Raw genomic sequence first — 15,302 nt, 5'->3', positions numbered from 1 at the left:
TGCATGGATGATATCTAAAACCCCTTCAGGCATGTTTTTGATACGGGAAACACATTATAACATGGTAGAAAGCTCCAAAAAGTCAATTTTGTGTACCCTCTCTTTAACGAGTTTGAAGGCACAACAGAGGCTAACCAGCTATGTTGTAACTAATGTCCATAATGCTGTTGTTTTCAGTCCAAAACACATTTAAAACTTATGCTTATTAATCACTTAATGCATTGTCAGTACAACAAATTAAAGGGATTAAGGTAAACTTTACTGTCCCTGTAAGAAAATTTGACCTCTGCATTTGACTCATCCTTCAATGCCACTGGGGCAACCTGGAGCAGTGACAGCCATTATGTCGTGCCCAAGGACCCATCTCCAGTTGATAAAACTCTTGGCTTGTGATTGTTTATGAAATTATTAATGAAAGTAATTTTTATTGATTTTTAGTAAGAAAAAATAAAATGCAAATTGGGAATGATCAATATAATCAATACATTCAAGTTTCTGAAACTTTATAAACCATTAAATTCTTCTAACATTTTGTGGAATTGTAATGCACAGTGCAATTTGTGGAAGTGCAAGTTACCTTTGGCTCCTCAGGGGTCTTGAGCTGCACCTCCTCTGGTTCAATCTTCACCTCCTGCTTTGTCTTGTCCTCCTTTTCCCTTTGCTCTTCCTCCTTCTCTGCTTCCCAGCGGTTGTCATGCATACTGCAATTGAAAACATATGCATTTTAGTACAATGGGTAAACCGATAAATGCTGTTACTGAACCAAATACTAACACTTTTTGAATTCACGTGAAAAATATTTGAATCTACCAATCACTAATCTTTTCATAAAGCTCCTAAACTAAATCAATTTGCAACCAATAACGACATTCATTGATTATCTGAGTAAACAAATAATTGTCACAGTTTTCAGCTATCCTCAAAACTTGCTGTTTAAGATGAGGACTGATCAGGTAGGGTCATCGCATCCTCTGTTCGGGCAGTTTGAGGAGACTAGTAGCCCTCAAGATGAGCAGAAAAGTAGTCCGTCTCTCCTAAACTCTGTTTCTTTTGTTGATGACTATAAGGATTGGCTCCAAATGTGTCTAAAAGTCAACTAACAACAATCATATATTTGGAGTTGAATAATAGAACCATTTTCTACTGTGAAAGCAATTAAATTTTTGTTTATTTATACTGGCAGAGAAGATGTTGAACTTTGTGCCAGTTTTTGTTTCAAGTGGATAGACCCAGAAATGACAGAGATAGTAACCATAAACCAGGTCAACAAATCTGCAATCTAATAGTTAAACAGTAATAGTAAAAGCCAAAGATAAATCTGCCAACTGGACAGAACTGAGCAGTTAAACAGTAATCTGTATTCTGACTCATTTCTCTTTGTTACTCCCCTTTTAGAGCGCTATAACAACACAATCAGCGTGTATCCTGCTAATGAAACTACTGCACATCACATCAGGTTTGTGAAGTTGTAGTGTATAGTTTTGTATCATGTTTGAAAAACTGTCATGCAAGAGCAACGGTTGAAGTAGGCTTGTAGAGGGTTCAAATAGGGCCCAGGAGAGATTGCAAGATTACTCAAACATGCATGTATGACATATAAAACCACTTCATGTATGTTTTTGATGAGGGAACCTGTTTAAGTGTAGTTGTTTTAGAATGTTTTGATATCATGTGAAACCTGTAATTACATTGTATTCACTTTGAAAAAGTCACACACCACTACTATCTGAGATCCATTTGTATCTCCAAGTTTTGAAGTGAAACATTCATAGTTTGGCTCTTTTGTTTGTGTATTTGGATGTACTGCAGTGTGTGCATGAGAAGGTGTGCGCACAAGGAAGGGTGTGCAAGAGGAGGTGTGTGCGCACACAAGAAAGCATGTGCCCACCTGTAGCTGGGTCTGGAGCCCCTGTTTCGGCCACGGCCACGCTCCCCTCTTGGTCCATGGGTCCTGCCCTGGGACAAGAAGTCTCCAAATGTAGGAGCCTTAGGAGGTCGCTTATGGTCATCTAGGAAAATAATGAGACATAATGATTGACTGATGGACCCAGCAAACAAGAAAGAAAGGAATTATAATGGAACAGCACAGAAATTCATGAAAACAAACTGTGTCTTTGGGAGCAACATATGCAGTTGGTGGATCAAGAAAATATAATAAAAGAAAATAAAATGTATGTAAAAATGATTTAACAATCAAAAAATCTGTAAAGAGAAGAGTCAGAATGCTTTGAATGATGAGTATTGAGAAAATTCTAGGAATACTTTAATCATTTCAGATATATAAATGTCATAAAGACTGTAATTGGACTGAACTGACTTACTTTCAGCCAGGTTACATTTATTCAATAGGATAAATGAATAACCAGTTCAAAATGTGTGTGGGAGATGAATAACTTTGAGCTTAACTTTCTTCACTATTCATAATGGGTTAGAGGTAAAAGGTCCCATAGTCATTTAATCATCGATGGAGTCTTAGTCATATTAGCCAGCCTATTATTTTACTGGGATTAGGAAGGATTTATATAGACCACAGCTATGTGTAGACAAAAAATGCATAGAGGGAGTTCACTTTTGAGAGTTACGAAGATGATTAAAGGCCTTGAACCAGATTTTTTCCCCATGTATTTGAGCAAAACTGTTTTGTCCCAGTACAGTCCACTGTGTGCTGCCCGCATCTATTTACAAGCTGTTTTATTGTCCAATAATCAGGAATTATAGGTTAGCATGCTCTGCTCCAGTCTTAAAATGCTTTTCTACTCATTATAGTGATTAATGTGGATGCTCAGGTAAGGTTTGAGAACTTTTATCACCACCAAGCAACAACCCCTTTTTATCAATGAATCAAAGCACAGGACATGTCTTTAGTCGACAAAGAATTTCTTTGTATACTAGATTGTTTAAACATTTTGAAATGAGGAGGACTTCAGGAAAATCCTCTGCTGACTGTGGCTGGTTCCTGGGAGCTTATGTCAGATTGACTCTGCTCCTCGGGGATTAGGTGACCTCTGCCTCAAGGTCCCTCCTCTCCAGGGAAATGACATATTTGCATAAAAGGCTTCATGAAAGAGCTGCTTAGAAGTGCTATGTGCCAACATGTAATTAACCTTCAGATTACCCTCCGTGTGGAGGAGACTTACCTCGGCGGACATTCTGCTCGGTCACTGTGCCCTCTGCACCCACAGCCTGGTCCTCTGTGAACCTACAGCACAGCCAAGAGTCAGACCAAATCCCCATTTTCACTCATGCTCATGATGTCTTCTGTCAAACTGAAAATACGCTGCAATGTCATGTAGTAATACAAGAACTGTTGCACTGTATTTTTAAACGCCATACACATTCACTAGAATCATTTAGATAATTTCAGCCCTGGAATTGCCAATCTCTGTTCAACAAAAAAGTAGAAGGTGGCTATTAACTACTAAAACTACTGCTTCAGTGGAACAGAGCATTTTGAGCTTTGGAGATGTACACAGACTAATAATAAAGGCTTACTCAAACAAGTGTGAATGAAACAAAACACAGTTCCAGGTATGTTTTTGAGAAGGCAACAACATTGTAACATGGCTTAAAGGTCAAAACAATCAATTCTGCGTAATATATAGACCAAGTTTAAATCTTTGCACTCAGTGGTTAGCGTAGCAGTCAGGGACTCAGTGGTTAGCGTAGCAGTCAGCTACTCAGTGGTTAGCGTAGCAGTCAGGGACTCAGTGGTTAGCGTAGCAGTCAGGGACTCAGTGGTTAGCGTAGCAGTCAGGGACTCAGTGGTTAGCGTAGCAGTCAGGGACTCAGTGGTTAGCGTAGCAGTCAGGGACTCAGTGGTTAGCGTAGCAGTCAGGGACTCAGTGGTTAGCGTAGCAGTCAGGGACTCAGTGGTTAGCGTAGCAGTCAGGGACTCAGTGGTTAGCGTAGCAGTCAGGGACTCAGTGGTTAGCGTAGCAGTCAGGGACTCAGTGGTTTGCGTAGTGGTGAGTGCCTCACATGCTGTCGGACTTCTGGGCATCCCACTCGCGTCTCCACTGTCCCGTGGCATTGCGATGTCGTGCCAGCCTCTCTTCATCGATCTGCTCGCGCTCCTTCTTCCAGCGTAGGTACTCGGCACGCTCCCGGCCCGTCATAGACATGGTCATGTCTACAGAGCCTTTGGGTCCAGGGCGTCGGCTCTGGAGAGACACAGTCAACCACCAAGTTTGATAAAAGCCATTTCAGCTCCACTGGAAACATGTTGAATATTGTTGTCCAGGTATGTGATCTGTTAAAGGGGACATTTGTCAAATCTACTTTTTGGACAATTGGCTAAGATTTGTTCTGATGTAACTGAAAATCTACGACTTATTCCTGTGAAATGCCACCATGAAGCAGCAAGGATTATCTGCTGGTGGGTCATGTCCGAAACACCTCCATAGGGAGGCGTCCAGGAGGCATCCCCGAGCCACGTCAGCTAGCTCCTCTTGACGTGTAGGAGCAGCGGCTCTACTCCAAGCTCCTCCTGTGTGACCGAGCTCCTCACCTCCTAAGGGTGCATCCGGCCACCCTGCGGATGAAACCCATTTCGGCCACTTGTATCCATGATCTCATTCTTTCGGTCATTACCCAGAGCTCAGGACCATAGGTGAGGGTAGGAATGTAGACTGGTAAATCGAGAGCTTTGCCTTTCGACTCAGCTCCTTCTTTACCAAAACAGACCAATACAGTGACCGTATCACTGCAGACGCTGCCCCGATCTGCCTGTCAATCTCTCGGTCTATCCTTCCCTCACTCGTGGACAAGACCCCAAGACACTTGAACTCCTCCACTTGAGGCAGGGACTCAACATCCACTCGGAGAGGGAAAACCACCTTTTTCCAGTCGAGAACCATGCCGTCGGATTTGGCGATGCTGATATTCATCCCAGCCACTTCGGCTGCAAACCACCCCAGTGCCTGCTGCAGGTCCTGGCTTGATGAAAGTCATCAGGACAATATCATCTGCAAACAGCAGAAATGAAATCCTGTGGTTCCCAAACCGGACTCACTCCGGCCCCTGGCTGTGCCTAGAAATTCTGTCCATACAAAAAATGAACAGAACTTGACAGAGGGCAGCCCTGGCAGAGTCCAACATGCACTGGGAACAGGTCTGACTTACTGCTAGTGAAGGACGTAAACGTCATTGCTCATAATATCAAAGATTAGACTAAAAGGAGGTTTAGGACTTTCACGCAACACTGCACAAACACACTCCATTCTTGCCCTATCGCATAGAAAAGAACGTACTGTGACAATAGATAGATTGTGTAGCATGTCCTCCCAGGTCAAGCTGTTACAGATAATGCTGCGCCAGTGGGGCGCCTGGAGGGTAGAGGAGTGCCAGAAGGAAGAAGAAGCTGCCCATGCCCAGCTACTGAATATTCATGATTTATGTTTAAATGTGGCATTCAGGGTCAGGCACTCGGATCAAAACGGGACTGCCCCTGAGATCTCCGTGCACGTACTAGGGACAGCATCACGCCTGACTTGTATTAGATTGGATGTATAGAGAACAACAAAACTCGAGTGATTCTACTCTCTGGTCTCCAGTGGTTCTTCTGATCGGATAAAAGGAACATGCTTACAATTTGGTGACCCCCGACATGATCTGATCTTGAGGCCCTGGGGACGGAGACCGACCCTCGAGGATAGGTCCAAGGCGACTGGACGCATTGTGACTTCCCGCCGCGGCAAACTAAAGAGGTAAGGAAGACCTTTCAAAACTTCCATATTGACTACATGTAAATTGAGGAAGTCACCGTGCTGTCTGGTAAATTTAGCAAACTGACCATATTAAAATTGCATTTTAGGGACAGAAGGGTCATGGGGTAACTGGTAAATTACAGGTGTAATATTATCACGGGGTTAAAGTCCCTTACAAAATAAATACATTAAAAAAAAAAAAAAAAAATAATAATAAAAAAAAGGTTAAAGGCCGAGCTTCAGGTTCAAGTCCTGATAGCAATACAGGGTTCGAGTCCCTGGTGAAGGGTTAGAGTCCTTCACGGAAAGGGTTAACGGCCGAGCTTCAGGTTCAAGTCCTGATAGTAATACAGGGTTCGAGTCCCTGGTGAAGGGTTAGAGTCCCTCACGAAAAATATAAAGAAAAATAAATTTAAAAAAAATTAAAATAAATAAAATAAAAAAGAAGAAAAAAATAATAAGCAAAAGAACAAAAACAGAACTATGGATGAAGAGTGTACAGGAGGGTGTAAAGAGTTTGGTGGATGTCCGCAACTAGAGGGCAGCAAGGACTCCCTGGATAGAGAATGGTTAGATATGTGACAAAAAGTGGAGGAGCAAGTGCTGTCACGCATAGAGAAAAGGAAAAGGCCAAAGGAAAAAGAAAGTTTGAATAAAGAATGGATTCACACCCAGGTAACTATGCCAAAAGACATGAGGACAGATCCATGCTGGGGAAATATGTGTAAGTTGTGGATAGGACGAGAGGAGAAAGCACAGTATGTTATGGGGCAGACCACAAAAGAGAGACAAAAGGCAAGTATTGTACTATGACAAAAGAAACATGGACTGACGGACTTTTATTAGACATAGTAAAGTGACAGGAAAGTATTTGAGAAGGGACAGGAAAGTTTTGTAAAGTACTGGGAAAGTTCTTAAACTGTGCAAGACAGTGTTTAAAGAGTGCGTGAGAGAGTTTTTAAAGGGTGCAAACGAGTGGGTGAGAGTTGCAGATTGGAGGCTTGTTAGGACAAGATATTATTATACTAAAATATTGTTATATTGTTGTACTATTAGATTATATCATAATATAATTCAGCCTAAAATATGAGAGATTCATGTAACAACTATCAGTGCTGCTTGTGACTACATTAAAGCTGCAGTTGAGCAGATTTGTAACTATCTCTATCAAGCTAAAGAATGAAATGCGGACGCAGAACACATAAACAGACATAGTTATAAAATACAATCTGAACCCATATTCAAAAAATGTCAAACAAAAGTGTACCGATGATAAATGATGAATAAATACATTTTATCCCATATTGGTGCCTCTGTGAGTGGTTTAAAATGAAGCAATTTACCAAATAATGATACCAGCAATATAATTAAACTTAAGTTTAACCACACCTACATGATACAAGACCAATGGTTAAAGTGCCACAGTTGATGATGCTTTTGTGCAATGCAAAGAAGGAGCAGTATGTTTTAAACTCATCTGACAGTAAAGATTTATTTTAGCATTCAAATAAACTTTAAAAGATTTTGTTTAATTAGATCATGCTGAAATTGAAGTAAATAATTCAAACCATGTCTTTATAATTATTGAAAATTCCTCACTTTAACTTTAGGATATTGTAAATATAGATACGTATTTCTTATGCAAACTGAGGTGAAAATGAACAACTTGTCCATGCAAGTTGGAATAGCCCTTGAATAGATTTTAGTTTTGACTGAAGTGGATTTGGGATGGGTCTTTGGCCTGTTGTGTCTGGGTGGGCGTGGTCTGAGTGCAGTGGCTCTCTGGGTGCATCACTCCAGCTCTGAACTGGAAGGTCACATGACCTGGACTGGCTCTGTTTCTGCTGTTGTCTAAAGACAACGTCACTGAGAAACATTAACTGAACTAAAACCAAAGAAAGTCCTGCTGGCTCTGAAATTCATCTGTGGACTGGGCTCCTCCACTACTGGTCACATGACAAATGAATGAACTGAATCAAAAGCTTCCACAAGTGCTCTGCTGCTCCTCTAAAGGCCTCATAAAACTGTTTCTGCTGCTGTGTTTGGGCTGTGTTTGCCTGGGCACTCATGACTGGAGCCTGTTCTTGGATCCACACAGTCAAATATTTTGTTTTTGACCCAATTTCAAAATTTAGAAGTGTATTCATTTATTTCAAACATTTTTGCTCCATTCCTGAGAACAACCATTTACCAATATAACATTATTTAGGCTGTTTCTTTTCATTGTACATCAGCGCTGTTGCACTGGGGCTTCTACATACTGCAAATGCAACTCATTTGAAATTACATTTAGAATGGCCACAATTAATAAAATTAGAAACCGAAGATTTTAAACTGTATAATTTCCAATGCGAACAAAATATGTAGCTTTATTATGTATGAAACCTGAGACTGCTGGGGTCTGAAAGGCTTTAAATTGTTTGGTGTAAATGTGAGATCTCCGTGCACGTACTAGGGACAGCATCACGCCTGACTTGTATTAGATTGGATGTATAGGGAACAATAAAACTCGAGTGATTCTACTCTCTGGTCTCCAGTGGTTCTTCTGATCGGATAAAAGGAACATGCTTACACTAGCAATGTTAACACAGCTCCTGCTCTGGTCATACAAGGACCGGACAGCCCTTCGCAAAGGGCCCCGGACCCCATACTCCCCGAGCACCCCCAAAGGCCACAAGGCACACAGTCAAATGCCTTCTCCAGATCCACAAAACACATGCAGACTGGTTGGGCAAACTCCCATGAACCCTCGAGGACCCGATGGAGAGTATAGAGCTGGTCCAGTGTTCCACAACAGGGACAAAAACTGAGGTTCGACTATTGGCCGGATTCTTCTCTCTAGTATCCTGGAATAGACTTCATCAAGAAGGCTGAGGAGTGTGATACCCCTGTAACACACCCTCCGGACCCCCTTCTTATACAGAGGGACCACCACCCTGGTCTGCCAGTACAATGGTACTGTCCCCGACCACCACGCGATGTTGTAGAGACATGTCAGCCAAGACAGCCCCACAACATCCAGAGACTTGAGGTGGCCTTGCCACCGAGCAGCTTACCAACCACCTCAGTGACTTCAGCCAGGGTGATGGACGAGTCTGCCTCCATGTCCCCAGTCTCTGCTTCCCCCTGACATAACCGCGGGATGGAGGAGATACTCAAAGTATTCCTTCCACCATCCGACAACATTCCCTGTTGAGGTCAGCAGCTCTCCACCCGCACTGTAAACAGTGTTGGTGAAGCACTGCTTCCCCCGCCTAAGGCGTCAGACTACTACCACAGCTACTACCACAGCTACGAGCAGCCTCATTGGTAATAGAGGCGGAGAACATGGCCCACTCGGAATCCATGTCTCCAACTTCCCCTGGGATTAGGGAGAAGCTCACCCTGAGGTGCAAGTTGAATACCTCCCTAACAGAGGGCTCTGCCAGATGTTCCCAACAGACCCTCACGATACGCTTGGGCCTACCAGGTCTGTCTGGCTTCCTCCTCCGCCAGCGGATCCAACTCACGACCAGGTGGTGATTGGTTGACAGCTCTGCCTCTCTCTTCATCCGAGTGTCCAAGACATGCAGCCGGAGATCAGATGACACGACAACAAAGTCGATCATCAGCCTCCGACCTAGGGTGTCCTTGTGCCACGTGCCCTTATGCTTGAACATGGTGTTTGTTATGGATAAACTGTGGGTAGCACAAGTCCAATAACAAAACACCACTTGGGTTCAGATCAGGGAGGCCATTCTTCCTCTAGATGTCACTGTCACTACCCACATGGGCACTGAAGTCTCAAATGTAGCACGTGTTTCATCCAAATGAATATTGTATTGAATATTGTATATAAGAGGTGCAAGGTCAGCACACAATCACAAAAAAAGAGTGTAAGTTTCTATTTGGTATTTAACATCACATGACTCACTCAGGAAGTGTTATCTAGACAAATGATGATCTGCAAAAAGTAGTACAGATGCACTATATAAGTCTGGAGTGGAGGGTCTGCCACCTGCTTGTCTCCATGGGAATGTTATTGTCTGGAATGTTCCACTGTATGGCATTATAGCCATTTATCTATTCAATTCAACAGGTGTTTTGCTCAAAACTACCTACTACCAACAAACTATAATTAGGTAAAGTATCACCATGGAGAAAAGTAGGTTTCAGACAGTTCACCAGCAAAGTTCCAACCTTAAAGGGCCTATATTTTGCACATTTTTAATCTGTGTCTCTCAAATATACCTAGAGTTTGTTTCATATCATTCACATGTTTAACACAAAAATCCTGCATATTTAGGCTTTGTTCTTCTCTCAAGTGGTTCCCATACAACTTCATTCACATCATTTGTATAATTCGCAGTCCTGGAATTGCAAAACTTTGAAGCTACGGATATTGTTTTAGCCTCATTGAAACTTATTCGCTTCTCTGTGCACTAGAAGATACTGTAGACTTTCTGTGCCAATCTCAATTGAACAAAAGATCAAATGAAAATATTTCTTAAAAAAGGCAACTTGGTTATTCTAGTGTACTGTAGAGTAAATCAGTTTAACGGAGTCTTAGTGTAGCTGTTAAATTTAAATGTAGCAATGTAAATGTACCACTTGATGCAGTGCATGTTGAGCTTTGGAGATATAGATAGCCTAATGATGCTGTGTTACTCAAACATGTGTGCATGAAACGAAACACAACTCTGGGTATGTTTTTGATGACGTAACAAAATTCTAACATGACTAAAAGCTCACATGAGTAAATTGTAATGTAATATTGGACCTTTAACAACCATTTCCAATTCCTCAAAAGGGTTCTATAAGCCGAATCTCTGCTGTCACACAAAGACCACTCACAGTCCACTCTTTTTCCATCTCTGCACCCGTCTTCACATTGTCGAAATCCAGGCCTCCCCAGTTGCGCACGTGTCTCCGGCTGCCCTCCTTGCGGTCAGTGTCAGGGGCGGGGCCCGAGCGCCGCGGGTCATCCAGGAAGTGTCTGCTGGGCTTGTCCCTCTCCTGCTGCACAGGGAGAATAAGCAACAGCCTCTTTGAATATGGAATCCTATTGATATTTTGCTGTCTCATCATGCTGGGGTTGTTCTACATGTATCTCTATGGTAGAATATTCACAGTTACCATGGAGACACAATGCACACGTTAGCAAACACAGCCAAAAGTGTTTTAATATAGTCTGAAAAAAACACATTTTCAGGAGCCTGTGATCACTACAGGCCTTTGTGGTCCTGTTTAGATTTTCAATAAAAAGGTGAGAGAGACTAAAAGTGTTGGCTAACGCTAGCTAGCTGGTGACTGTAATGTTATCTGAGACGGACTTGTTTTAACAGCAGAAACAAGTCCAACTAAGTCAGTTCTTTATGGTCAGATTGTGTTCAAATTAACCTGAGATTAAAGTCTAATTTGAGTAACAAAGCAGACAGAGCAGTGTCTACATTTAGCATCATATCTCCAGGGAATGTTGATGGTATCAGTTGCAAAGTATCAATTTTATTCAGAGAGGAATCGCATGATAAAGAGTAGAAGCCATACCCGCTGTCCTCGTTCATATTCTGCTATCTTCTCCATCTCCTGATTCATTTTCTCGATATTCTGTCTCCTCTTCTCTTCCCACTCCTGAACAGAACAGGTGTGACAGGCGTCAGAGGCTTGTGTTTAGGTTAGAAGATGACATGTCTGTGTTGTGGGACATACCTTGGACCTGCGGTCACTGCCCACTGCTGCATCCCCACCTCTGCCCCTTCTGCCCCCCCGACCACCCCTACGACCCGTTGTCTCGCCGGGCACCTCCTCCCGGGGGCCCCTCTCCTCCCGGGGGCCCCTCTCCTCCCGGGGGCCCCTCTCCTCCCGGGGGCCCCTCTCCTCCCGGGGGGCCCTCTCCTCCCGGGGGGCCCTCTCCTCCCGGGGGGCCCTCTCCTCCCGGGGGCCCCTCTCCTCCCGGGGGCCCCTCTCCTCCCGGGGGCCCCTATCCAGTTGGCCCCCTCCTCTGGGGTTTCGGCCCACGCGACCTGACATTCTCTTGGAGGGGCTCTGCACTTTAGGTCCCTCAGGGTCCTCTGAGGCCCTCTGCAGGCCCCTAGATGTCCACACTTTAGTGTCATTCACCACTCTCTTCTCCTGCACACATCAGCATCCTCTATTAAACACAGCACATATACAAGAGGAGCTATGCCTCCAGTCAATGACCTGCTCATGTGTCAGAGTTTAGGCATTTAGTCTCACTTTAATTCACAAATGAGTGATTTTGCTATACTGTTTGGGCTGGAGCTTGGGTCTGAGCTGGGGCACTAACCTGTGCTGTGGACAAATCCACAGTGACCGTGAAGTTCTCCTTCTCCTGTCTCCTCTTCTCCTGCTCAGGGTCATGGGGGCGGGGCTTACGTGGGGTCGTCACAGCAATCCCCTCCTGTTCAGCTTTTTTCTTATCTTCTTCTATTTCCTGTCCAGTGTGGGCACAGAGCATACATGATTAAAATGATTCTGGTGGTCAGTGTCCAAACTAAGGATTTATTAAATATCGTTTATTAGGGTTGCAAGATTAATCGCAGTCAAATTGACATTGCAGTTTGAACGGCTGTAATTAGTAAATTGCAAACATAAGTTCTTGGATGATCTTGTAGGAGTGAAGACGTTTAGCTGCTCATCCAACTTTTTGTCAAGTTGACAAATTTTATAATTTCCTTTTACTATGAGATCTTCTGTAAACAAAAAATTATCCTTATTTATTAGGTAAAAACTGCCACCCCAGTAGTTCAGACCTCTACATGTTGATTCTTGTATTAGTTTGTAAGTTCAGATTTCAGATTTCAGTCTTCTCTCAAAGGTTAAAAGAGACAAACCAAGTGTATTATTTAAAAAAAAATCTGAAAAAAATCTTTTTTTTACATTTTAATGCAATACCAATATATGATATAATATATATTTTCTTTCAGGGTGGCCGGGCGCACCCTTAGGGATAGGGTGAGGAGCTCGGTCACACAGGAGGAGCTCGGAGTAGAGCCGCTGCTCCTACAAGTCAAGAGGAACCAGTTGAGGTGGCTCGGGCATCAGCTTAGGATGCCTCCTGGACGCCTCCCTAGGGAGGTGTTTTGGGCATGTCCCACCGGGAGGAGGCCCCGGGGAAGACCCAGGACACGCTGGAGGGACTATGTCTCTCGGCTGGCCTGGGAACGCCTTGGGGTCCCACCGGAGGAGCTGGAGGATGTGTCCGGGGTGAGGGAAGTCTGGGAGTCCCTGCTTAGACTGCTCCCCCCGCAACCTGGCCCCGGATAAGCGGAAGAAAATGGATGGATGGATATATTTTCTTTCAGGTATTTTAGTGTCTGTACAGTCCAGATAACAATTACAGTTATAAAAATACTTCCATTATTTTTCACGATTATTCAGGTTAATCGTTACTTGTTTGTTTCTTGTTTGCTAGTTCACGTTTGACCTCTGACCTGGTATCGCCGGACCAGCGCCTGGTTCTTTTTCCGCAGTGCCTCAATCCTGCGGTCGAGCTCGGCATCCTTTTCCTCCTTTGTCTTCAGCTCCATCACTGCAGACTGAGCAGCCACAACAGTACAACATGTATAAGACATGTGCATAGGACAGTGTTGACAGTGTTGACACATCACAATTATGACACATGCACAAGATCGAGATACAGCAAGACTTGGTTTGGGCTGACAGACTCCATCTCCTAAAGGACATGCATGAACGGTCTATGAACTCTTTAGTAATGAAAGTAAAAACAAACATGTATCCGCCTACCTCTAATAGGGTTGGTAAAAATATAGAAAATCAGATACCAAATTGATACTATAACTATTATCGAAACTAGATACCGATTTAAGCAAAATAGGCAGAGTTTAAAAAAAACAATCCATGCATTTGTAATGTCGTGTCTGGATCATTATAATTCTTTGTCTGTGGGGCTGGACCAGAGCTCCCTGCAGCACTTACAGAATGTCCAGAACACTGCAAATAGTCTCCTGACAAAAACTAAAAGACAAGAGCAGATCACACCTGCACTGGCTCCTATTTCATATTGGGTACAATTCAAAATGTTACGTATTGTGTTTAAATGTCTGCACTCTATGGGTGCACTTTATTTGACAGTTACTGCAGCCCTATACTCCACCCTGAGGTCAGCTGACCAGCTCCTGCTGACCGTGCCCATAGCCAGGCTCAAGACCAGACGTGAGAGGTGGCAGCGCCCAGACTATGGAACAGCGCCCTCTGTCCGTCAGATCCTCTACAGTCTTTAACGCGGTTTAGACTGGCATTTAATATTAGGTAGACAGGATATCTTGGTGTTTTATTGTTCTTTTCCTATGTATCGTGTTATCTGTATGTTTGCTTTTTGTTGACCTTTATTTGAAGCACTTTGGTTAGTTGAAATTGTTTTAAATGTGCTATATAGGTGAACTTGAAGTGAATTTTATTGAAAAGTCAGATTCCCAAAAGAGAAATGTCCTGAATAGCTTTAGAATGATCTTGATCTTGATCTATCAACAGTAACTTCTAATAGGCTACATTTTGGCCAACTTTTCAATTGAATTCTGTTCTTCAGTGTAGTTGATAGGGAATATTATATTATATTTCTTACATAATATTTCTTACATTCACAATATTAATTTCCCCAATCCCAGACACACCAAATATGAATGGGGTGACAGGACAGGCATGTGCGGTGTTTTCTGATGTGGTTGAAGCACTCACCATGGCTATCTCTGGGGAAGGCTCCTCCTCCTGCAAAAACATGGAGTTGTGACTAAGATTTCATTTCATCTGAAAATTAATATATATATAATATAACCTATGCATTCTCATACAGCTGAGGACTCAGAGCATGAATGCTTCAGAAAGATACAAAGACTAGTTCTAGATCAGACTGTCTCCAGTCTTATTTCCATCAGAGTGAATTACTAGGAATGGATAGGTGGATTGGACTGGATGCCTTCTCAAGATATGCTTCACTTGGCTCTCTACATTTGATCCATCCTACAAAACTGCTGGGGCAAACTGTCAGGAGCAGTGGAACCATCTCCAGATCTTGTACTTGGTGAGGACTACCTTAGCTGGAGGATTTGACCTACTGTGCATGTGGAGGGAAAGGCAAGGGAGACCAACCTCAATCTCACTCCATCACTGGATATCTCAGAAAGAAAACTACACAGGGAGTTACTGATCTGTGACGTCAGTGGCTCTGAGCCAAACAAAGAAATGCACCTGACGTATGGACCAATTACAAGAGCGCACCAAGTGCCCGTGCATCAGGTAAGAGGATAATAATACTGGGTCTTCTAGTTGCAGATTACCGGAGCAGTCCCCAGCGCACGGGAAAACTTCAGACTGTTGTCACTGAATGCAAGTGAAACATACCACAGAGGTGCGCAGGCAGTCTCTACTCTACCGGTGCCAAGCACCAAACGGGGCGCACAGTGGCCCGAGTTTTTACGCACAGTGCGTTCGGCTTCACCTACCTCTGAATGGTTGTTGTGTGCGAGGAGAAAGCCGGTGGTTTCACGGTTTAAGTCGCCTCTTGTTGATCAGAGTGTCCTCATGATTCGGCTTCCTGTTGGCTCGATACTTCCTGCCGTTTAGAGACAACACACTTTC

General features: G+C 43.4%; 1 protein-coding gene across 2 annotated transcripts in view; it reads right to left on the bottom strand.

Annotated features, from left to right (window-relative positions):
• Positions 1 to 15,302, bottom strand: part of ccdc9 (coiled-coil domain containing 9) — a 28,597-nt gene extending 13,295 nt beyond the window's left edge. The window contains exons 1-11 of one of the 2 annotated variants that reach the window (XM_055226152.1): positions 15,167 to 15,302; positions 14,403 to 14,432; positions 13,139 to 13,243; positions 11,992 to 12,138; positions 11,394 to 11,816; positions 11,232 to 11,315; positions 10,539 to 10,700; positions 3,979 to 4,160; positions 3,138 to 3,199; positions 1,889 to 2,009; positions 578 to 701 (exon numbers count right to left, since the gene is read on the bottom strand). In XM_055226152.1, the coding sequence (XP_055082127.1) occupies positions 578 to 701; positions 1,889 to 2,009; positions 3,138 to 3,199; positions 3,979 to 4,160; positions 10,539 to 10,700; positions 11,232 to 11,315; positions 11,394 to 11,816; positions 11,992 to 12,138; positions 13,139 to 13,243; positions 14,403 to 14,405 (1,413 nt within the window). In that variant the 5' untranslated portion in view covers positions 14,406 to 14,432; positions 15,167 to 15,302. Of the gene's footprint in view, positions 1 to 577; positions 702 to 1,888; positions 2,010 to 3,137; positions 3,200 to 3,978; positions 4,161 to 10,538; positions 10,704 to 11,231; positions 11,316 to 11,393; positions 11,817 to 11,991; positions 12,139 to 13,138; positions 13,244 to 14,402; positions 14,433 to 15,166 lie in introns of both variants that reach the window. The other variant, XM_033976541.2, reaches the window with a different exon arrangement.

This window comes from Periophthalmus magnuspinnatus, chromosome 13 (assembly GCF_009829125.3).
Source record: "Periophthalmus magnuspinnatus isolate fPerMag1 chromosome 13, fPerMag1.2.pri, whole genome shotgun sequence".
NCBI lineage: Eukaryota > Metazoa > Chordata > Actinopteri > Gobiiformes > Gobiidae > Periophthalmus > Periophthalmus magnuspinnatus.
The sequence above is the reverse complement of the archived record's forward strand: the minus strand, read 5'-3'. Positions and strand labels throughout refer to the sequence as shown.